Source organism: Calypte anna, chromosome 13 (genome assembly GCF_003957555.1).
Source record: "Calypte anna isolate BGI_N300 chromosome 13, bCalAnn1_v1.p, whole genome shotgun sequence".
Taxonomy (NCBI): Eukaryota; Metazoa; Chordata; class Aves; order Apodiformes; family Trochilidae; genus Calypte; species Calypte anna.
The window spans coordinates 11,234,529-11,258,134 of NC_044259.1; the positions used below are offsets into that span (position 1 = coordinate 11,234,529).

Below are 23,606 nucleotides of genomic sequence, written 5' to 3' on the forward strand. Positions count from 1 at the left end.
AGGCATGGATGTCCTCAGTTCTGCTGGAAATGGCTACACAAACACTGCAAATCACTCACGGAGCTCGGAGAGTGAAATGCCTCTCACCCAGCTCAGCTCTGGTCCCCAAAACATCAGGCACAGGACAAACCCCCCCAAACCCAGGGCTGCAAAGCTCCACCACCTGCAGCCCTGCTGCAATTCATTATGAAGGAGGAGCTGTGATTGCCATGCTGCAGGGAGTGATAGTAAACAGCAGTGGTGAGCAAAAAGCTATTTACAGAAGGGCTCTCTGCTATGATCCCATGATTAGTAGTTATGGCAGTTTTTCAAAAGAAGGAATACAGAGAGATTTCCACAGGGCACAGCGAGCCACACGATTTGTGCTGCGCTTGGATTTTGTAAATCAAAATCCGAGTGATGTTTACAGCACTCCAGTTGTTCCTTAAACTTTATTTTCCTTTACTGCCTGCATTTTACACCCCCAGCGAGCTGCAGCTCCGTGTGACTGATGGGAAGCAGAAAGTTGGCGCAGCCGGATCGTGCAAACCAACCTCTCCCCCTTGCTTCCCCCCCTCATCATCTGCATTAAGCTTCAACAAATTTGTGTAATACCCAGCATTATAGAAATGGATTTCCAACCAGAAGAGCAGTTGGCAGGATTAAACAAGTAGAAAAGCACATGCACATTAAAAATCAGGAGGTCTGTGTGCAAGCTAATGGAGCAAGCAGAAAATAACTGGGCAAGCTCCCTGGGCTGGGGGAATGTTTTCTTTACAACAGACAGTAATGTGTCATTACAGGAGAAACCAATACAATACAGATGAATATTCCACCTTCCCCTGGCTAGATTTTGAGTGTTAAGCCAATAAAAATTCTCAGGTTATACTTCACCAAAATAGCTACTCGAAAGAAACCTGCTGGCAGCCCAGCAAAGCAAATTTCATTTGAAAGATAAATTCTACATTCTTCATAGGCAGATGTGAAAATAGATCTGACTTCATCATAACAGGCCCTCCCAGGGCCAAAAGAAGCACTGGAGCAAATTAATGATCAAAAAGTTGTTTCTTTTGCCCTTCTTCCCCTATCTTCCTTAACTCAACACAGATGAAATTACCAGCAAACCAGCAGGAACTGCATCTTGTAAATAGATAGGGTGCTCTGCAAAGTCAGCGTGGAATCAATCCAGCACTTGGGACCGTCAGTAAAACACTTGGATGGGGAAACTACACGGATGCTGCAATTACTGTCATCACAAAATGACCATTCAGTGCCACTTCTCCACCGAGGCAAGACTGTACCAAGCCTCTGCTAACAAACACAGCCTTGTCGGGGTGCCTGGGCACGAAGGCGCCTGACACCAGCCTGTGTCTGCCAGAGGATTGCTGGCAGTTTAAGGACACGCTGAAAGCCGAGCTGGACCAGGACACCACAGCATCACCTTTTCTAGCTGGTAAAAGGGCAAGCTCAGTCTACCTCCACAGTTTTGTGAAAAGTCCTACGAGCTGACAAATGAAACAGTCTCAACGCTGCCCTTCGGTGCAGCATTATAAATCTAGATCAGCATCGTCCTCTCTACACTGCAGCAAGAACATGGCACTGAAGGACAATCATCCATCTCCTACCAGGATGGGGCAGGGAGCAGGGGAGGAAGCATATTGAATCAACTAAAATCCCAGCTTGGTCAGAGATAGCAAAGAATGTCCCTCCAAACAAAATGAAACCTTCCACGTGTACAGGTGTTGGAAATGGGGTGCAGAGTTCTTACCCACCACCCACCTGCTGGGAAGGGGATGGATTCTGGGAAGGGGACCAAGGTGATAGGAACGGGAATTGCCCCAGGCAGCAGCAGGGAACTGCAGGTGGCTTCCAGTCTTGTGCTTCTTGCAATCTCAAGAAGACTTTTCTGGCTTCAAAGTATTTTTAATTAGGACTAAATCAGTAATTATGATTAATAATTTTAGCTTAAAAAAAAAAAGTATGGAACAGCCAATCACTTTTACCCCACTGTAACTAGGATAAAAAACACATTTCTAGAAAAAAAAATCTCTGCTTGGCAAAGTTTTCCAGCTGCCCAAACCAAGGCAGGAATGAGATCAGTGATGAACTGAGGTGCCACCGAACCGGGCAAAGGTGACAGCTCTTGAGTTCTGTGGCTTTGGCCAAATCCTGACTGCAAACTTCAGAAATCCTGCTGGCCCAAAGTCCCTTGGATTCCCTGAACCAAGAAGCAGCTGTTCCTATGGACCACATCTTGGAGGAGAGCTTAGGCTTTTGGGTTTGCTTGGTTTTTTAAAGTTGGCTTAATGTATATTTATTCTGTCTGTAATCTCCCCTTGCTTCCCATCTTCATTTTGAATTATTTATTATCAGGTATCACATTCATTTGCATACTTTATGAGGTGCAAAATAAATGATTAGTCATTACATATTAGACTTTCCCAAAACCATCTGTGCCAGGCTCTGCAGCACTTTTGTTTTGTTTTTCTCTAATACTTGGGGAGGCAAAAATTTTGAGAGGAGAACTGGATTTGCTGGAAACATGGGCATAAAACAGACCACATGCTTGCTGATAGAAAAGGTTTATTGCTCTGTTATAGCTGTGCTCTGCAAACAATGTGCAGACTCTCATCTTTGGTGTAATTTAACCAGTGATACAAATTGCAAGCAGTATTAGTTCAAAGACCTTTATTTATTGATTAGAAACAAAGTCCTTATCCTCTTCCTGCTCCCTCCTTGAGTCGTGCTGATTGCACACAATAGAGAGCTATCACTTAAAGAGCCAATTAAGTCAACTTCTGAAAGGTAATTGAATAGCTGAAATTCTTAGTGCAATATTGTACTGCATTATCTTGATTGTGACGAAGGAAAGCAAAGCACCAGAGCAACGAAAATCAGAGCAGGCATTGGCCATAGGTAGGAATACTGAAATGGATGGCTCCATTACCAAAGGTTAAAAAAAAAAACCCACAACAAAAAAACCCACAACAAACCATGACAATTATTTTCTTTCTGATTACTATTAAACTCTTGCTAGAGGTGTGAAGGAGAGAAATAAAAATAATAAAAAAACACTTGGTCTTGTCTATTTTCTGCACTTGGCAGGACTTCATGAGGGATGGGTTGAGCTGCTGACCAGGCACAGAGATTGCTCCTGGCCTCAGCACAACTCTCCCCAGGCTGGAACCCAGTACCAAGGTGTCCTGTACTCTACTGGAAGTTTTTATTAAAGCATTTCTTGTGGATGGGGCTTTATGAAAAGAATGCTTTTGGTAAAGATTCACCTGTGCCTGATGCAGGAGTTCATACTGACCTCCAATAGAGCCACTAACACCTTCTCTGTTCTGCCCTCCTGGCTATGTTTAAAAGTATCTGGAGGATTTGAGATCATCTCTGGGATTTTCATACCACGGCCCAGCTGGGCTAAAGAGAGAGTATGAGTTTGAAACTTGTGAAGAAGGACAGAGCTCCAGCCCCTTAGAAAACTGAGCTTAAACCAACAAAGTGAGGAAATGATTGTAAGCTTGCCAATACTCAGAATTTATATAAAATCAATCATTCAAATGCAGTCAAAAACCACATCTCAAACTAAAAGCAGAATCCTCAGGAACTTGATGACACTGGCTGTACGTGGTCAAAATTCACCATCAATTTCCAAGGAATTACTCAAAGTCACAGCAGTTGTGCTATAAAGCATTTACTCAGGCACATAAAAGGGAAGCTTTTTGCAAAGCAGGAAAAGAGGCGCCACAAAACATAAAAATCTCCCTCTTTCTCCTGCCCTGACAGCAGACTGTGGTGTCACCTATCACCCCTGTCCTCCTGTCCCTTCCTCAGCCTGGCTTTCCAGAGCAGCAGAATCAACCCACCCATCCTCCAAGCAAATTTTTGTCAGTCACTACTCAGGTTATTTTGCAAATATGTCTGAAAGCTGGGACACAATTTAAAGTACTTGAACTTTTGTTTTTTTTTCCAAACTTGAATGTTTACCCAAAATGAAGCCAGAAAGAAGCTGAAGCACTCAAATACACCCCAAGAGCCCCAGTCCTCAGACAATACTCTGTAAAGAAGGAGCTTTAGTTTTTCTTATTTTAGCAGACTGAAAGTTTAGCAAATACAGCAAAGCACCAGCCTCTCCCTGGTCAGTCTATATTGAGACTTGTTCTGTCTTTTCAAAAGCTCTTTTCAGTCCCACAATCAAAAAATCTGTGAGGACTCTATCTGTAAGAGCTCTCAGAATTGTTCGTACTTTCCTTGAGAGCTTACATCAACTCACAGGATGGAGGAGCCAAGAGAACAAATATTTCATGGAGCAGCCATTGCACATAAATATTGCCCCCTGAAACAGATGCACTGTGAATACAATTACATCCTCACATCAATTACTGAGATATCCAGAAACACTGTCAGTAGCATACAAATACATAAGCAAAGCAATGTAAGCTAAAATAAGGAACTATTTGACATTCTAGCAAGCTGCTTCACCTTATAATCATCATTTCCTGAGACACGTGGTGCTGGTTCACATCCCAGTAACACATTTGTGCAACCGCACAGGTACAAGGGAAGGGTACAAATCATGTCTGGCAAAACAACCCTTGGCAAAGGGCAGGATTTGTGTATTCATTGCTCACTGCTGCACAGTTACATACATTCTAATTCTGACCTCAAACACAATTTGGACAGTGGCAGATGTTTCCTATAGCGCAGGCTTCCTTTGGATGAGAGTTAATTCAGTTTGAACGTGGCAGCAGTGAAGAAACAGATTTAAACAAATAGTTTCTGCTTCCTCTGTAAGCTTGGCCCTGCAGAGGTAAAAATGAGGGAATGAATTAACAGCTAAACCTGCCTCTCCCTGCCTTGGCTCTGAAATCAGACCAGCTCAGTGAGCCTGTGCTTCTCTGCCACCAAAGACCTCCTTTCAGTGACATCAGCCCGTGTCAAAATGAAATTAAATTATATTAATGAGCTTCTTCCAGACGCACATTGATGTAACTGAGAGGAGAATATGCCTCTTGTTTTAGGCTCCTTAAGTTTTGAAAAAAAAATAAAAATGGGGGGGGGCCATGTTCTTCTGCAACCTTCTTCCTCCTCTCCCCTTATTATCCTCAGTAGCTCCCTCCTGTTACTCTACACTAACAACTGGATCATTATTGCAGAGCTGCAACCAAAACCTTCCATAAGATCAAGCTGCAATTTTACACATATAGTTGCCTGCACTGAAGAGCCCTGAAATGCTCTTAATGAGTTGTATGCCCAGGGATCTTCACCTGTCAGTGGAATGGGCTGAGGAAGTGACAGCTGCTTAAATAGCACACACACAGCCGAGTAATTTAAGGGGAAAAGAAGCACTATAAATAATTGAAATCACACCAAGAAACGTAGGCAGAGCAGAGGGAAAGAGGGCAACACAGAGGAAGCTGGCAGCAGAAGAGATAAGGACTTCTCCTGGAAGCCAAACTAAAAAGAGTGCACGTACAAATAAATCCACACCTTTCCACCTGGGTGCTGCACTACACAGCAGCAGACAAAAGAAATTCGTGACCTTTTCTGCACTGTTTGGCAATCTGAATTTTACCCACCTATGAGCCCTCTCTTGCCAACATTTTCTCTTTTTTCCTCTCTGTCAAATCTGTAAGCCTGATGCAAATGACCCCGCTGCCTCAAACCCAAACCTGGTCACTAAATGATGCCAATGAGTAGATGTGTATTTTAAATGGGCAGCTCTGCCACTGATGACTGCCCCACCTCCAGGGACCCACTTCTTCGAGCTCAGCCTTCAAGAAGAAGCTGTGGAACACGTCCCTGTGCACCCAGCACAGGTCAGAACACACTGGAGATGATCCTGCTCTCATCTGGGACTCCTGAGGACCACGGAGTCACCATCTGGGATAGCTGCAGAAATGACCACCTGCAGTTTGAAGGCTTTAAGAATAATTAACCAGCACCCTGGAACAACAGATGAGTGCTTGAAGTTTCAATCCCAGCACTAAAACACCTCCTTTGATGCCCACAGCTGCTATGAAGGGCTTAACATCATCATTTCACCTGACCTTTAACTATTACAGCAATATTTCTTAACCTGCATCTTAGAAGTTATGGAACATACAACAGTGCTCAGGCTAAGTGATTTGTCACTGTCTTGACAGATTGCCAGAGATGGGAATTATTTGCCTTTCATAAGTGACCTGCACGATGCACACACAGAGAGCTCTGCAGACATCCAGAAAAACCCTGCTGTTTCTCTCCAGGTACAGCTCACCCAAGCAGAAGGTAAGTTTATTATGCTCTGTGTGGGTAACATGTGGCACAAAATCTCCAGGTGCCACAGCACTGAGGAAAGGAGACTAAAACTAGGAGCTCAGCTAACCAGACACCTTTAACCAGGAGCAAGTAATGAGATTTCTTAGTGAACAGTTCATTCAAAGGGCATTCAGTGTTATCAAGAACCAGGTAAAAAAACCCCAAACATTAAGATCTATGTGGAAGTCCAGAGCACGTGGGAAGGGTGGTTTCCTCAGAGGTAAGATGGGTATCTTGCCTTACACAGGAACCTATAGGAGCCAAATGCCAGAACTCTCCAGACTCCAGGTAAAAGCCTGCACCAGTGACCACTGCCAAAGTTCAGCCCTGCTCCTAGAGCCACAGGGCTGGTAACTGTGACCAGGAGGCAGAGAAACACTGGTGCTGACTCTTCTATGTGAGCGATTTAGTTTAAGAAATGCTGTTCTAGAAGCACATCACCAAGATGAAAGGTGACCATATTTCTTAAATATAATTAATTTCTTAAGTGGTCTCCCAGAGGCAGCAAGGATCTTCTCTATGCACAGCCCTACTAGGCAAGTGCCTTATCTGCATGTGCTGTCTAGTTGCATATCAGAGACCCTTCTGTGGGCTACCTGGCCCAAATCCAAGCCTGGCATCAGGGAGCTGGGCTTCATGTGCCTCTAAGGACATCCTCTGATTCTGACAGGCAAGTGATAGCTCAGATAGCAAATCTGGTGTCAAGAGCAACTACTGGTCCCCAGTGTAAACAGCCACACCAGCTCCTTGGAGGGTTGTGCTTCATGAAGGAGATTGGAAACCCAAGTCCACCTTGGACAGGACAACATTTCTTGTTTGACTTCTCATTAAAAGCAAGGAAGCCCTTCTGTACTTCCAAAAGAAATCTGAACCTTAATTGTACTCCCGTGCCAGCAAGAAAAGATGGGAACCTTGTGATTTGAGAGAGCCAGCTGCAGAGGAACTACATTTAGGCTCTCTCCACACAGTGAGTGATGGAGCCATTCCCCGACAAGACAGCCATGCACAGCATCTGTCCTCCAGCCCGCAGACTGCTCAACATCCCCTTCCAGCTGGAGGATGGCTGGTGGGCTGCCATCTCAGCTGAAGTCCCCAGACTGGCTCTGGGGGTTGGCTGCACAGCCTGGCTCACTGAAGGATGCAGCAGCTGGCCCAGCCCTGCCTCAGTTTGCTTGGTATGAGGCTGGAGAGAAACGACCCTAGAACGGCTGGCAAAGGCAGCTGCCTGCAGCTGATGGGGGATGATGAAGAAGCAAACGCTTCCTAGAAGAGGATTTCTGTCCCCCAAACCTCCAACCAGCAGATTTCTTATGGCCAGGGGCTCACAGAGAACAGAGACCCCATAACGCAGAGGACCCCATAACGTTGAACCCTGTCAACTGATCTGGCCTCATCCAAATGTCATGGTTGGTGCTAATACAAAACTCTTTCATTTGTCTTTCTGCCATCCTCCACTTCATCCACAGGGCATCCATTAGGTTCAAACACAAAGGCAGCAAAGATCCCACAACAAGAACCTCATTAACTGTACAACTGGATTTGTTTTGGAGCACAGTGCTATCCCCCGCACTGCAAAGCAGGGCTCTTGCTGCGGAGAAAAAATAGATCAAACTAAAAAAATGTCTTGCATACCTTACTATTGCAAGAAGCTCTTCTGTCAGACTTAAAACAACAGCACTGCCAGCTGTAAAAGGGAGAAAAAAACCCAGGAAGTCTCCCAAAAAGAGTGGACCAAATGAAAAGAGAAAAGGATGAAGGAGGTTTCAAATCCGCCCTGGAGAGAATGTGTGTCACAGCTTTAACCTGCTGCAGGGAGGGAGAAGAAAGGGAACAGGATAGCAGAGACCAGAAATCAGATTTATTAGGACCAACCAGGTAGATAAAAGATAGATGGTCACCAAGCGACGGAAGCTATTTTGGAATCAGCTAACTTCTGAAAATGTCTAGTCAGCTTTAGCATCTCATACACATGAAATTAGTGTCCACACAAGAGTACTCTCCTGAAAGGACAGGATTTAATGCAGCCGAGATAATTATCTAGATCCTTCTTTATCCCATTAGTGGTTTTCATTCGCATCCTGGAACACCATAAGCGGATTGTTCAAGAATTATTTGCCATCCACTGTTTCAATCCCGATTGGAATTATCTTTATACCTCGGTACGAAGAAAAGAGATTACATCCCTGCCAGGGCTTGCTGCAATGCCCTCTTTTCTGAGGCTCCTTTTATCATTTTCATTCTATAAGGTAATGAAAAGAATGAAAAAACAATTGTCACGGATGATGTGATTTTGCCCTCTCCTCCTCCTTCTTCCCCACGAGTGGGTCTGGGAGGAGGAGGAGGATGGGCTCTTCCCACTGCATCCCCTGCAGGAGATGCACTACTGCACCTGCACAGAGATGGAGCTCAGCAAGACTTAGTCACCAAATAACTCAGGACAGGATCCAAAAATGTTCCCAGCTTCCTTTTGCACCATGAGCCACTCATAAAAGAACAAGGATGAAACTGTTGAAACCAATTAAATAAATCACTTGATGCAGAGGAAGAAGTGGGATGCAGCGCACCAGAGATCCCAGGGGTGTGTGCTAAACGTCACATTTTATGCTCTCTAGTAATGTATGTCACTCTGCAAGCTCCAAAGGAGATAAAGCAAACACCATTCCAACAGCCAACACAATCCCTTGCTTCAAGGCCTAAAACAACAAGAAGACAAAATTCCCCTCCCAGCCACTCCAACCCCCAACCGGGTTTTGTATTAATGGAAGAACTGCATCTCCTTCCAGGCGTGGTGAGGACACTGCTCATCCCCTCATGGGCATCTGACAGTCTGCCCAGCAGTAAGTAAAGGTGCCTGTATGACACAGAAATATCCCTCCTCCTGGTCAGACCCTGAGGAGGTAGGTATTTAAACCTGACATGAATCAGAATGCATGGATTTTTTTTAAAAAGCAACACTTTGTGGCTGCGTAATGAGATCTGTAGGAGAGTCCTCTTTATAAACAAGTTATTAAAGGGGGGAGGAGGGACACAATAATAGCAGGTGCCAATTACTCAGCTCCCAGCAGAGACTTTTCCAATTTCTCACCTTCCCCCAAAGCAAGATGTGCCACTGTATGGTAGCACATTTCCTTGCAAGTGTAACACCCTTTTGGAGTGCTGCTCCTCTCCACAAAGCAAAGCTCCTTTGCAGCTAGGCCACCACCAGAGAGGGGCAGCCCATGGCCCCACCAACCCTGCACCTGAGCTGAGACCAACAGGACATGTAATTAATCTGGAAAGAGTGAAAAAGTATAAAGGAAATAAAATTTACTTTTTATTTTACTCCAAAACCTGGCCAACAGAATAGCAAATTTGTGAGCTAATTGTGAATACCAGGTTTGTGTCTCTGCAAAGATCTCCTCAGTTTCAGGAACAAAACACCAGTAATGATTTTGTTATTTAAAGCTGGTGGCGTAGTTTCAGAAAGTAAATGTCCCCATTGCAACTGGAACCATCCAAGATCCCATCCTTTGGGATCCCATCCTTTGTGACAAGCACACCAGGGAAATGATTAATACTACAAAAGTAATCTGAACCTTCACAATCATTACTTCCAAAATCAGCAAATAATTACCAGTGCCTTCAGCAATCAATACCCAAGATAAACAGACCATTACATTTCAAAAGAAACAGAAGAAAGTAGTTAATATTTGCCAAACACAAGCCAAATACATTTTTTCATGGTAACCAAATACTTCCAGTAAATAGATACTTCAGCTCAGTGGAGAGGCACTTTCAGAAAGTAATAAATTTAATCTAATAAAACAGACAGACAGGGTGGAACCAGACATTAACGAAACACAAACTGATCTATACAGAGCCAGCCCACAGTCCATGTCCTAATTATGCTCATCCACCATTGTGCATACTTACCTCCCCCACCCAGGTCAGCTCTTAAACTCAGGGAAAATACACGTTTCATGTGGATTCACTGGCACGACACAGCAGAGAATTTCAGCCATCAAACAATGAAGTTTGTGCTCAGCTACAGTTTGCATTTCCAATTCTTTTTTCCTAAATACCACTTGCTCCTCAAAGTTATCATATTAATCTGCTTTCAAGCATGATTCTTGCTTTGCTCTCAATTTAGCTGAAGCTCCACCAGTGAGGTGCAGAGTGAGCTCTGGCTGCCTATACCCAATTCCCATGCAAGCATCCCCATGTTGGAACCAAGAGGCTTTGCCTTGCCATCACCCCTGGGACCCAAGAGGATTTGGAGCAACCCTGACACCTGGTGTGAGGACCACCACCTCCTCTCCAGGCTGCCCAACCTTTACCAAAATCTATCGACCTTGTCCTCAAAATAATTACTTGGAATTAATGAAGCCACAGTAATAGGTGACAATCTGGTAAAGTTCCTCAAATGGTGGATGACTCCAACTGGACAAAATTAAGAGAGGGAGATGTGTGGGCAAATGTCCATCCTAGTCCTTTTCTGCCATATCAAAAGAAGAAGGGAAGGAGGAAACAGAGAGAAATGGAAGATAAAGAGAAAAGATGTCAAAGCCAGCTCCGGAGGGAGGGCACTGAGAGATGGCACGAAAAAGGAATAGTTGAAACATGAAAGGCAAGATCAAATAAAAGCAGAAGATCACAGTCTGGGCACAGAGAGGAGGGGGGGAGACCACCACACTGCTTTCACCAGCATTAACTGAATAATTCATCTGACAGCACTTGTCTGCAGCACTGGATGAGTCTGAGAGTCCAACACTGTCCAGGTCCACCCATCCACCAGGCAACACATGGGGTCAAATATTGTTCTTTTTCTTCACATCCAGCATGGGGACACTGCACACTACCTCTGTCCCCTTAAGCACCTGCCTTTTGGGGAGGAATACAGCAATTTAGTCCTCACTCAGAAAACTTCTCCAGCTTCTTCTGTGTCAAGTTCTTAGTACTGGCAGGGTTAGTCTTGCCAGAATGCTTTCACTTCAGACAGGCTACACAAACATATGGTGCTATTACACATATATTAAATAGCTCATATCTCAGTTGTGGAAGTGTTTCTTTGATTATTTACAAAGGCTTCTGAAGACTACACATCTCTTTTGGTACCACAGGACTCCTATCTAAGCCATGAAATTCCTTGGAGCGCTGACAATACAAAGAGGATTTATTGCTGCATTCCTACAAGTAGCAAGTGACAAAAATGAGTCTTCAGGTTAAACCTTATTTCCAGAAAGCTCTTTCCATCACAGGGAGAGAAAAAAAACCCAAACACCTACATCCAGTCTTTCCATGGGAAGAACATGGAAAACGTTCACCTGAAACAAAGTTTCTCTCCGAATATTTTTAGGCTGGTGGAAAGGTTTCCTGCAGGGTGGTGGGTGGATGTAGATGTCTATGTTGAGCCAGGCATCCCAGGACACATATTTTTTGGTGTTTCTTTATACCACAAACTGAGAAATTGGTATTTTAGTGACTGGTTTGGGTTTGTGAACAGGGAAAATGGCAGATAAGCCAAGCCCACCTGCAGCAGCCTGCCAGCAGCCTTGCCCACTCTATTGCTAAAGAGATTTCTCCATCACTTAGCAGGCTTCAAAGCTTTCCAGAGATGACTGGCAGCTTCACTTAAACTAGCCAGCTACAGATGTGTTTTACATTAAACACTAAGTGAATGATCAATGAACATTCAGGATATAAGCACAAATCAATGATTTACTTTAGATGAATCAAAGGGAATCACAAATGAGAAAGGGGTTTGTTCTGTAACAGAAGTAAAACAAGAGAAGCACTTGATGTAATTGGGTGTGTTTGTGTTAACCTCCTCTGCCTGCTCCTCTCCTACACACAGACACTCTCCTAACAGAGACACTGCTGTCAGCAGCATGGCTGTGTCCTCCAAACCTCTGTGACAAGAGATGTCACTGTCCCCAGAGAGCAGATGGGAACTCAGGCATGAAACCATCTGACTGACTTTCCCAAGACCAGATGGAATACGGCACAGCAAAGACCCAAACCTATGTCCCCTATGCTGGGAAACACCATCCTGGTTAGGAGAAAGCCCTCATCCACTTCCAGTAACTCCAGCTCCACCATCCACAACCACAGCTCTTATTGCTGGAGCAGTGATGGATGGGACACCAAAAAGAGCATGTACACTATAGGTCAGGAGCCCCAGTTAAAGATCTAATACAAACTGCAAAGAAATAAAAGAGAAATACAGACAATGAAAGATTTGACAAATGTCTCTCAACAGACACCATGCTGTCCCTCACCCTTGGGATGAATCTGGTTGAATCATACTCAGGAAAATTTTACAAAGTTTGCTGCATTCTAGCCACCAGATCCCCACAATGTCTGCTGAGCACCCAACAGGCTAAGTAAAGCCTCTCAGACATGCTCCATCTTTTTATTCACCATGCATTTTAGTGACAGATTTCTAAACACTCCAGTTCCTCAGCCAAGTCCCTGACTGCACATGCTCAGCCAACACAAACAGACTCTGGGTCTGATCCCAGTGTCTCCCCTCCTGGCAAATGCTTCCAAGGTTTGCAGTGAAATTATCTCAGCTCAGACCAAGGCTTTCACTCACACCTGTCCAGCCTGTGCCCAAGACCTCCAAGAAACTACAAAAACTGCAGTCAACCTGGTGCAGGTAACAGAAATGGAAAAGCAGAAGGAACAGCCCCATGCTGCAAGATGTGGCTCATATTCAGCAGCATCACAGGCTTTGACTCTGATGCTTCCAGAGCAGATTAGTGTTCATGGCTTTTACACATTATGTAAGAAGACTCTGTAAATGCGCTCAGAGGAACATCCCTCTGGGACAAAGTCTGCTTCCCACAGAGGACACCCCAAGCGAGGGGAGCATCCCTCCACGTGCAGGATTTCTCTGTGGAAATGCTGCCAGAGATGCACTGGAGCAACATCCATGTACAGATGGTGTCAAGAGATCACCAACACCCCAGCATCCCACCCCCCACTCCCTTCACCAGTCAAGAGAGAGACCCCCCCATGCTCAGATCTGCACCAAGATACCCACCCAGGATGCAAGCTCCTGTCATGGATGAGAACTGAAAAGTTTTCATCATTGGAAAGAAAAAAAAAAAAAAAAGAGAAAACCAATTGCGGGTGGGTTAAACTTCTTCACCATCATCCCATCTGCACTTGTTACTTATCTAAAGTCAGGAAAACATCAAACATTCTGCTTTCCTGCAACCTCCACACTGGGCAGGCTAATCTCTTCAATGGCTTGATCCTCTGACAGCAGGTCAACATCCAGAGTTAAATCCTGCAGGTCCACCTGATCACAGCAGGTTACAGAGGAGCTGTTCTGAGGCAGCTGCTGGCTTTTGAAAGTTAAACCTTACTTAAACCTAAAACCAGTAAAGAGAGAAGAGCATCTAATGTATGTTGAGGGAAAATTGATGGCAGGTGGATATCACAGGTGGAAGGTGATGCCTGGAAGGACACCATTGCTCTTCCAAAGGACCTGGCACTCAGGGGTTATAGCCTCCAGATACTGGCCCAGATGAAGGACAGAAGAAATAAGATTTTTAAATTATTCTGCTTGTCTTTTGGGCTGTTTATTTCACTATGCACTAGGAGGAGAAATACAGAGATGTTGGGTTCAAAACAGTGACTCCATTTTCTCAGCCTGCTCCTCTTGCTGTTCCTGGGGTCAAACAGAGGTGGCAGCTCCTGTGCCATGAACACAGGTACAAAATTCCTCCAGCAAATGCTGAAATTCTCCATTCCCTGGAGCTTTTTCAACAGCTATTTGTCAGATGAATAAATATTGTAGGAGTGACCTCCAGTGATCAAAGTCTGTTGTTTGAGATGTTTGGATCAATTAGGGAGTGATGTAAAGTGAAGTGCATGCCCATAGCCGAAGCCAGGGAGGATCAGCAGAGCCCCAGCACAGGCTGCTGCACATCCCAGAGTGGGGAATGCTCTGGACACCACTCTTGGGAACATCTGTGCTTCCTTACTTGGATGTTGCAAAGCATCACCCAAGTGACCACGAGCTGCAGAAGGTGAGCCAGCAGCACTCCCTGGGGCTCAGAGTAGTCAAGGTTCCAGGAGAAGCTGTCCCAGGTCTGATACCAACTCCTGTATCCATGACTTAGCCAACAACAGAGAAACTGCAATTCCTACCTTTGAAGGCTACACCGAGCTGAGAGGGAGAGCAAGCATGCAGGAGGACAAGATCAGAATTCAAAACAATCCTGACACTTTAGAAGCAAGAGTCTGAAAAAAAGAATGCAGTTCAACAAGGACAAGCATGAGGTAATATGATTTGGTAAGAATAATTACCAAGAAAATACAAGACAAGGAATGAAATGCACGAAAAGTTCTGGAGAAGAACAGCTGAAGGGTCAATGAAATGAAAAAAAATTAAACATGAATCATCTGTGGCAAAAGTACAAAGCAAACATACCAAGATGTATAAACAGGATCATTGTATGTAAAAGACCTGAAGTAACCCCTTATTCTTCTGAGCAAAAATAAGGCAATTATTTTAGTCCTCAATAGCAGGCTGAGCATCACTCTTTCATCAAGGATGACAGTCCAGAAGTGTGTAATAAGGACCACTGCAGACCAAGAATACATGACCTAAAAATCATAGAACCATATAAAAAATAATGAAAAGGAACCAGCATGGTTTATTCTGTATTAGCAGCAAATAAGGGGAGACACGGCAGCAAGTTCCAAAGCAACCTTCATGCCTGTGCCAAATAAATGGAAAAAGAAGAGCAAACACGAAACCAAACTGAAGGAAAAAACATTTCTGTTCAGGTTGTAAGAAAAGTCTAATGGCAGGGCTGCTAAATGTCAAACAGACTGCCCAGGGTGCTTAGGCATCTCTGTCATTGGAGGTTTTTAAGAATTAATACAATAAACATCTGTCAGGAAGGGTTTGGTTACCACTGATCCTGCACAGGGCAGGAGATGGACTGGACGGCCCCTCAAGGTCTTCTCCAGCTCTGTTCTGAATAATGGCCAGATACGTAAATGACCATAATAGCCGGAAACCTGCTGGGCTGACACAGCCTCTCCCGGGTTATTTGTGACCTGTTGTGGTGATTGCTGCTTGCAAGTGACAATCTGTTGCTGCCAGAGGAAAAAGCATGTCCCAGGGAGGGTCCAAGCGGGAAGGACAGGGACAGTGGTACCCAAGGTTATTATTTTGGCACTTGAATGAGCAGCAGGGGGGAAAGTCACTCATTAAAAAATAAAAGTGAGTCAAAGGACAACAAAGTGCAGACAGCAGAGCCTGCCTAGTGTGTTGGCCACCTTGCTTCAGAAGCCAGGAGTGGCTGCTGGGAGCCTGAGCAGCACCACACACGCTGCTTTCACTTCATTTATGGGAGGCTGCTACAAGCAAAGCAACTGCTCAGCAGTAACCACAAGAAAGCAGCTCTCAGAGCACTCCTCTGCCCCTGCACAACTTCCCCCCATCTAGCATTTCTGGCTGAAAGCACAGACAACACCACCTGGTTGTGCAAACATTTTTTTTCCAGTTAAAATCCCTCTGCAGCTGGTGATCCACCCGTGGTACCCCTGCATTATGAGCACCCATCATCCAAACCTCTGTGGGGAAGCAGCTCCCGCGGGATTTAAACCACGTTAGCAGCATGACAGAGGAGCCCTTCAGCTGACAAACAAGGCAGAGGAGTCCAGGCAGCCACCCATGAGATGCCTACAGCTGCCAGGAGATGACATGTCCCAGGCACCCCTGCCCTGCTGCCAGGGAAGGGGCTGGGCTGGACGGGCACCCACAGACTCCTGTCATCCTGCCCATAAGAGACAAAATAACTTTCCCTGTCTCCACAGGCCCCAGTCCTGACGCCAGCCCTGCACCAGGCACAAGCTGTGGTGACTGCATGGTATGCCACACATCTGACACTCAGCAAAAGCTGCTTCTCACCTGTAGCTGGGAAAAAAGCTTTAACAGGTGAGTGGGAAGAGAGGGTCAAAGGCTGGATGGCTGAGCCACCACCTTTCACAGCCTCTAAAACTGCAGGAACTGGAAGAGCTGAGTGACCAGCACAGGTGTGAGGCTGCACATCCATATGTGAGACATACGATTCAGAACTAACCACCAGAACTGTTCTCCAGGCCAGTACAAACCCAATGCACTGCTTTAGTGAGAGACAGGACGGGGTAAAGCAACTATTCTGTTGTCAGGAAAAAACAGCAGCAAGCATCTCTGTGATGCCTGCACGGGATTCTTTGCTGTCAGGACAGGACAGGGCCCTGCACCCCTGTTTTGTAGATGCCAACTGGATGCAAAAACAGCACCGATATTCAAGAGCTGAAGCCCTTGCACCTGTCCCGCACACACTGAACTTCCCGGTCTCAGCACCGAGTGTCAGGAGCTGCTCAGGTCTCCCCTCACCCCCAGTCTGTCCCCAGACACCCCCCCAGCCCACAGGTCTCCCCAGTTGCTGCCATCACCACCTCCCCACGAGGATTTAACCTGCGTGGTGCCCATCACCCACAGAGGTTTTTAATCATAAATGTGAGAGTGCAAACAAGCACATCACCGAACCGGAGCCCGCTGCACCCCTAGCCAGAGAAGAGTCCACCCGGCACCCCACAGCTCCCCGACCCTCCGTGGGTGCCCCGGGGAGGAGTAAGGACCCCCGGTCCCGGCACCTCCCGCCCTGCTGGGAACGGGCACGCCCACACCGGGGGTCCCACGGGTCTAGGGGTACGGCGGGGTCAGGGGCGCACAGGATCCCGGCGGGTCCCGACACCGGCGACTCCAGCAGGATCCTCCCGGTCCGGATCCCGCGGGTCCCGCAGGATTCCCCTGGATCCGGATCCCGCCGGACCCCCGGAGTCCCGCGGGCCCGGCTCCCGGAGCCCACCCCAGCCTCAAGCGCCGGCGGCGGGGCCGCGGCCGGGCCCCAGGCTCCCGGGGCGGAGGCGGCCGAGCCCCTTCCTTACCTTTGTGCCCGCCGAAGGCTCCGTACCAGGAGAGCGAGAGCAGGGCGCACAGACAGCCGAGCAGCAGCGTGAGCGCCGTGCCGCTGCGGAGCCTCATCGCCTCCTCGCCGGCGGGGGCTGCCGCATGTCCCGAGCGCGGCACGGCCTGGGCGGCCCCGAGGGCCCCGGCGAGCACGGAGCGGAACGGAACGGAGCCAAGGGAGCTGAGCGGAGCGGGGCGAACCCCCCGCCCGCCCGCCCGCACACAGCTCCCGCCGCGGGGCCGGGACACGGCGGGGCCCGAGGGCGGGGCTGGGGCGGGGCCAAGGGCGGGGCGGGAACGGGAGGAGGGCGCCCCCTTGCGGGAGAACGGGGGAACACGGAGAACAGCGGGGAGGGAGGGGCGGGGGGAGGATGGGGGTGTGATTGTGTGATGGTGATTGTGTGTGTGTGTCTGTGATTGTGTGATGGAGTGATTGTGTGATGGTGATTGTGTGTGTGTGTCTGTGATGGTGTGATGGTGTGATGGTGTGATGGTGAGTGTGTGATTGTGTGTGTGTGATTGTGTGTGTGTGTGATTGTGTGTGATGGTGATTGTGTGTGTGGTTGTGTGTGTGTGATTGTGATTGTGTGTGTGATTGTGTGATGGTGATTGTCTGATTGTGAGTGTGTGTGTGTGTATGTGTGATTGACGGTGAGTGGGTGATTGTGTGTGATTGTGATTGTGTGTGTGATTGTGATTGTGTGTGATTGTGTGTGTGTGATTGTGTGGTTGTGATTGTGTGTGATTGTGACTGTGTGTGATTGTGTGTGTGTGGTTGCGTTTGTGTGATTGTATGTGTGACTGTGTGTGATTGTGTGTGTGATTCTGTGTGACTGTGATTGTGATTGTGTGTGTGATTGTGTGATTGTGATTGCGTGTGTGTGTGATTGTGACTGTGTGTGATTGTGACTGTGTGTGATTGTGTGTGTGTGGTTGCGTTTGTGTGATTGTATGTGATTGTGTGATTGTATGTGTGACTGTGTGTGATTGTGTGTGTGATTCTGTGTGATTGTGTGATTGTGATCGTGTGATTGTGCGTGTGGGTGATTCTGTGTGTGATTCTGTGATTATGTGTGTGGTTGCGTGTGTGATTCTGTGAGTGTGTGTGATTGTGTGTGTGTGTGATTGTATGTATGTGTGTGTGATTGTGTGATTCTGATGTGTGTGATTGTGTGATTGTGAGTGTGTGATTGTGTGTGATTTTGTACATGTGTGTGATTGTGTGTGTACACGTGTGTATATGGGTATGTGTACATGCGTGCACATGTGTGTACACGTTTGTTTGTGTGCACATGTGTGTACGTGTGTGTATGTGTGTGTATACATGTGTTGTGTACGTGTGTGTGTGTGTGTCCATGAGCACTTGGCACACTGCACACAGCAATGTACATACCTATAGACTTGCCTTATTCATACCAATGTATGCACACACGTTGTACACATGCACGTACACACACAAACCTGTACTTAGTTATTTCTATACATACATAAATATCTCTATCCAGGGGAGCCTGCAGGGCTGCATGTACCAGTGTGCACTCACACCAGCCTAACTCCACGTGTCCCTCTGTGTCTGTGTCCCTGTGTCTGTGTATGACCACATTGCACGAGCACCTTTATCCATGTCTGGGGGGGCTGCATCCACCTGCACAGGGTGCTCCTGTCCCCGTGTTGTCACCTCTGTAACTGTCACCCCCTTGGGGTGCTCTGGTGCCTGTGGAGGGAGGGGTGTGCTCAGCCCCTGTGCACTGGGGGTCCCCATGGCCCAACACAGGGGGGTTGCACACCTGGGGTGGGGTTTGTGCAGGATGCAGCTGGGGGACAGCAGCCCCTGCAGCCCTGCAGTGCATCTTTGCTGCCATTTGCACAGAAATGTTTCATCTTGGTACAGGAAACAGCATCCACACTGGTCAGGCTAACCTCTTCAATGGTCACCACCCAGAATTAAATCCTGCAGGTCCACCTGATCACAGCAGGTTACAGAGGAGCTTCTTCTGAGGCAGCTGCTGGCTTTTGAAAATTAAACCTTACTTAAACCTCAACCAGTTAAGAGAGAAGAGCATCTAATGTATGTTGAGGGAAAATCGATGGCAGGTGGATATCACAGGTGGAAGGTGATGCCTGGAAGGACACCATTGCTCTTCCAAAGGACCTGGCACTCAGGGGTTATGGCCTCCAGATACTGGCCCAGATGAAGGACAGAAGAAATAAGATTTTAAAATTATTCTGCTTGTCATTTGGTCTGCTAATGGCTCCAGCTTTATTTCATTATGGACCAGAAGCAGATGTAGAGAGAGGATGGGTTCAAAATGGTGACTCCATTTTCTCAACCTGCTTCAGCTGCTGTTCTTGGGATCAAAGAGAGGTGGCAGCTCCTGTGCCATGAATACAGGTACAAAATTCCTCAAGTAAATGTTGACATCTTCCATTCCCTGGAGCTCTTTCAATATGTAAATATTTGTCAGATAAGTAAATATTGTAGGAGTGACCTCCAGTGATCAAAGTCTGTTGTTTGAGATGTTTGGATCAATTAGGGAGTGATGTAAAGTGAAGTGCATGCCCATAGCAGAAGCCAGGGAGGATCAGCAGAGCCCCAGCACAGGCTGCTGCACATCCCAGCGTGGGGAATGCTCTGGACACCACTCTTGGGAACATCTGTGCTCCCTCACTTGGATGTTGCAAAGCATCACCCAAGTGACCACGAGCTGCAGAAGGTGAGCCAGCAGCACTCCCTGGGGCTCAGAGATGTCCAGCCCTTGGGTGCTTGACTGGCTCCACAGAAAGCAGCCACGTCCCCAGGCTCAGACCCTCACCCAGCACTCCCAGCCCCTCACTCCTTGGCTGCAGGTAAAGGCTCAGTCTCACCAGCAATGACATTTCCACCATTAGAATAAGGACAAAAAGCTGCAGCAGCTCTGTCCCACCCAGCCTGCTTGCTTGCTCGCCGTAAATCTACGTGACAAGCCCAGGACCCAACAGAGAATTCACAGGAATTAATGGCAAATACCCTCCCGAGGTGGCAGACATGTAAGAGACACTTGTGGGGAAGGCGTGTGAAATCTTACCACCATTGAAGGGTTTAGAGAAATAATGTGACACAGTTTAGTGCATTAGATGCTGGGTGCTTATTTTCAGATGCACAAAACACTCCTACAGCTCAGGATACACAGTGTGTCTGCAGCAGAAGGGAAGAGAACAACATTAATAATTTCTCTAAGACAATTAATTAGACTCTTTACCAAGCTTAAAGCTTAATCTAATTTCTGCTGTTATACTTTGTCTTCATAAAAGTCTGAAGAAATGAATGAGCATTCTATCACCCTTGCATGATGAAAACCTTGGGAAAAAAATGGGGGATGAAGCAAAATTGTCAGCCCTTCCTTGTGATTTTTAAATCAGACTTGCAAAGTCCACTTTTGTTCTTCAAGTCCCTCCCCCCTAATCCAATTTTGGCTCTGATTCTGTTTTAAAAAAGCAAGTTTTGAGCCTCAGTCCTTTTGGAGACCAAAGTTTAAAATATGAACTGAAGACTCAAAACCCCAACAGCAAAAAAAAAAACCAAAACAAAAAAACCACCAAAAAACCCAACAAAAACAAAAAACCCAACAAAAACAAAAAACCCAACAAAAACAAAAAACACAACAAAAACAAAAAACAGAAGAGGGTTTTTAAGGGGACTCTTATGATCTTTGAACAGTTGTTTCTGGCAATACTGTGCAGGCTGCATAAATAAGGGGCTCTGATAGCAATCCCCAGGTCCTGAGGCCATTATAAAAATTAGAAAGCAAAAACATTTATTAGGATTAGATATAAAATGTAATCCAGATTTATAGCTGATTGTATCAAGTTTTCTAAAGAGCTTGACTCTGGCATTTTACTCTGGCCAGTCAGGCTTGGTCCTTCCCCCACTGCTTTAAGCATAGAGTGCTTACTCTTTTCTCATAAAATAAACTAATTACATTTCCTGTGTGTTTTATAGGTCTCCATGTTCAAACATCACCAGGGCCTTTTTCACTTTCAGCAAATAAGTTCCCCAAAGCCCCTTAGCCAGTAGGGATGAACATCACAACAGGGTGCTCACCCTCCATGTGTTGACACTGATGCTTTAATTCAGGGTAAAGGCTCCAAGCCAGGTTCCCAAAGGAACACTCACCCCAAGCAAGCAGTGTAGGCTGCAAAAAGTTTCTTCTCACCTGTGGGAACACAAAATCCTTATGTATTTGCACGACACCCATAACAGGTTTGTATTCTATGCCTGCTTTTATTTTCCATTTTTCCACTCATTTTTCCCATCTGCTCCTAAGTTAAAAATCCAGACCAGAGTTTTCTGCCCTTAAAAGTTCCTCCTCACACCAATGGGAAATGGTGTGGAGCCTGTGTAAACACCTGACAGGGCAGAGCTACTGTTCTGAAAGACTCAACCTCAAAAATGAGACAGGAAAAAAAAAAACCAAAACAAAACCCCAAACCTGCTTGGCACTGCCTGCACTGTTGAAGGCGGAAGGAAGGTTTCTGCTTCAGAGGCAGCAAACAGGGATTTTGCTGGGCTGGCAGAGGGGAAAAGACACCACGGGATGGGGCTGAGTCACCAGCACCTGACCTGGCACATCTGAAGGATCTTCCACCTCTCCAGAAGCCTCTGGAAGGAGCGTGTGGCACCGTGGCTCTGTGCGGACTGTCCTGGTCCAGCTTGCACCCATCTGCAGGAGTCAGGGTGTGCGTGGGGGCCAAACCTGCCCCTCCTCACCTGGAGTGATGGGGGCCTCAGGCTGGAGAGATGGTTTGGGGAAGGAATCATAGGATTATAGAATCATAGAATCATAGAATTGGCTGGGTTGGAAGGGACCTCAGAGATCATCGAGTCCAAGCCTTGAACCACCGTTGTGGTTGCTAGACCATGGCACTGAGTGCCACATCCAGTCTCTTTTTAAATATCTCCAGGGATGGAGAATCCACTACTTCCCTGGGCAGCCCATTCCAATGTCTGATCACTCTCTCCGTAAAGAAATTCTTTCTAATATCTAACCTAAACCTCCCCTGGCACAACTTGAGACCCTGCCCTCTTGTCTTGCTGAGAGTTGCCTGGGAAAAGAGCCCAACCCCCCCCTGGCTCCAACCTCCTTTCAGGGAGTTGTAGAGAGTGATGAGGTCTCCCCTGAGCCTCCTCTTCTCCAGGCTGAACACCCCCAGCCTCTCCTCATAGGGTCTGTGCTGGAGTCCCTTCACCAGCCTGGTTGCCCTCCTTTGGACCTGCTCCAGGACCTCGATATCCTTCCTAAACTGAGGGGCCCAGAACTGGACACAGGACTCGAGGTGTGGCCTCACCAGGGCTGAGTACAGGGGCAGAATCACTTCCTTGGACCTGCTGGCGATCCCTCTGGAAAATCACCATCAGCCTCTGTTGTGGCTTCTAAGCAAGGAAAAGGCTTGCACATCCCCCCCTCCCTTCATCCCACCAGGACTTCACTGAGAACACGAAAGGTTTGCCCACAAGGGGTATTTCTGGTGATCACACGCTCGGAGGAAGAATCTCACTAAATATTTTTAAACACTTGCCGGCACAAAGTGGGTGTAGAGAGAAAGCAAAGCACTGAAAGGATGATAATTGCTCCTTTTTGAGCCTTCCTTCTCTTAACACTGAAATGTTAAACTCAAACAGCCTTTTCTCCCATCCCCATTGTTGGTTTTTTGCTATACCCCTCTGTGAGGCTGGCTGCTCAGCAGCTAGGGCTGACAAACCCCTTTCTGGGCAGGGGGTTGCTGTGATGCTATGGGATTCCTAAAGAACCAAAAGAAAACATCTCCCCAGCCAGTACACACTGAGAATACCAAAACCCAAATCCTCCAGTAAACAGAGAGAAAAACATCTGAAGTTAATATATGTGGGAGTACAGCAGAGCTTCTCACATCGACCTCTCCAGGGGGCTGAGAAACCTCCTGGAGGCACATCCCAGGGCTGGGGGACATGGGGAATGCCAGCAGAGTGATGTCTGAGGTCTGCACTGGAATGGGGCTGGCTGGGGATGAAATCCCCAGCCTCAAGGAGAAGGAGGAAGAAAGGATTCCCTGAGTCACCCCTGTCCCGTGATTTGTGAGCTAAGCTACCAGCAGGCTGGTGAAAGCCTTGTTTTCCTCCTGGTTTGTCACAGCAAATGATGTCACAACCAGAAAGCTGAGCATGACTCAGCATGGCCCTTCAGGAGAAGGGGAATACTCTCTGGCTTTTGGCCTCTTCTGTTTGCTGACTGGATTAAAGTTCATGCAAAAGAAAACACTGGTTTAAATGTTGTGCCCCTCCTGATAATTATAAATGCTTCCATTTATCTAGAAACACAACTGGCTTGGAAAGATCCAGCAATCTAAG

The 23,606-nt window shown here is 46.8% G+C and overlaps 1 protein-coding gene across 2 annotated transcripts in view; it reads right to left on the reverse strand.

The window, feature by feature from the left end:
* The window catches only part of MGAT4B (alpha-1,3-mannosyl-glycoprotein 4-beta-N-acetylglucosaminyltransferase B), a 48,228-nt gene extending 30,736 nt beyond the window's left edge, over nucleotides 1-17,492 (reverse strand). For both annotated transcript variants that reach the window (XM_030459189.1, XM_030459188.1), the window contains exon 1: nucleotides 17,221-17,492. In XM_030459189.1, coding sequence (XP_030315049.1) covers nucleotides 17,221-17,317 — 97 coding nt within the window. In that variant the 5' untranslated portion in view covers nucleotides 17,318-17,492. The remainder of the gene's footprint in view (nucleotides 1-17,220) is intronic.
* Nucleotides 17,493-23,606: the final 6,114 nt, after the last annotated feature.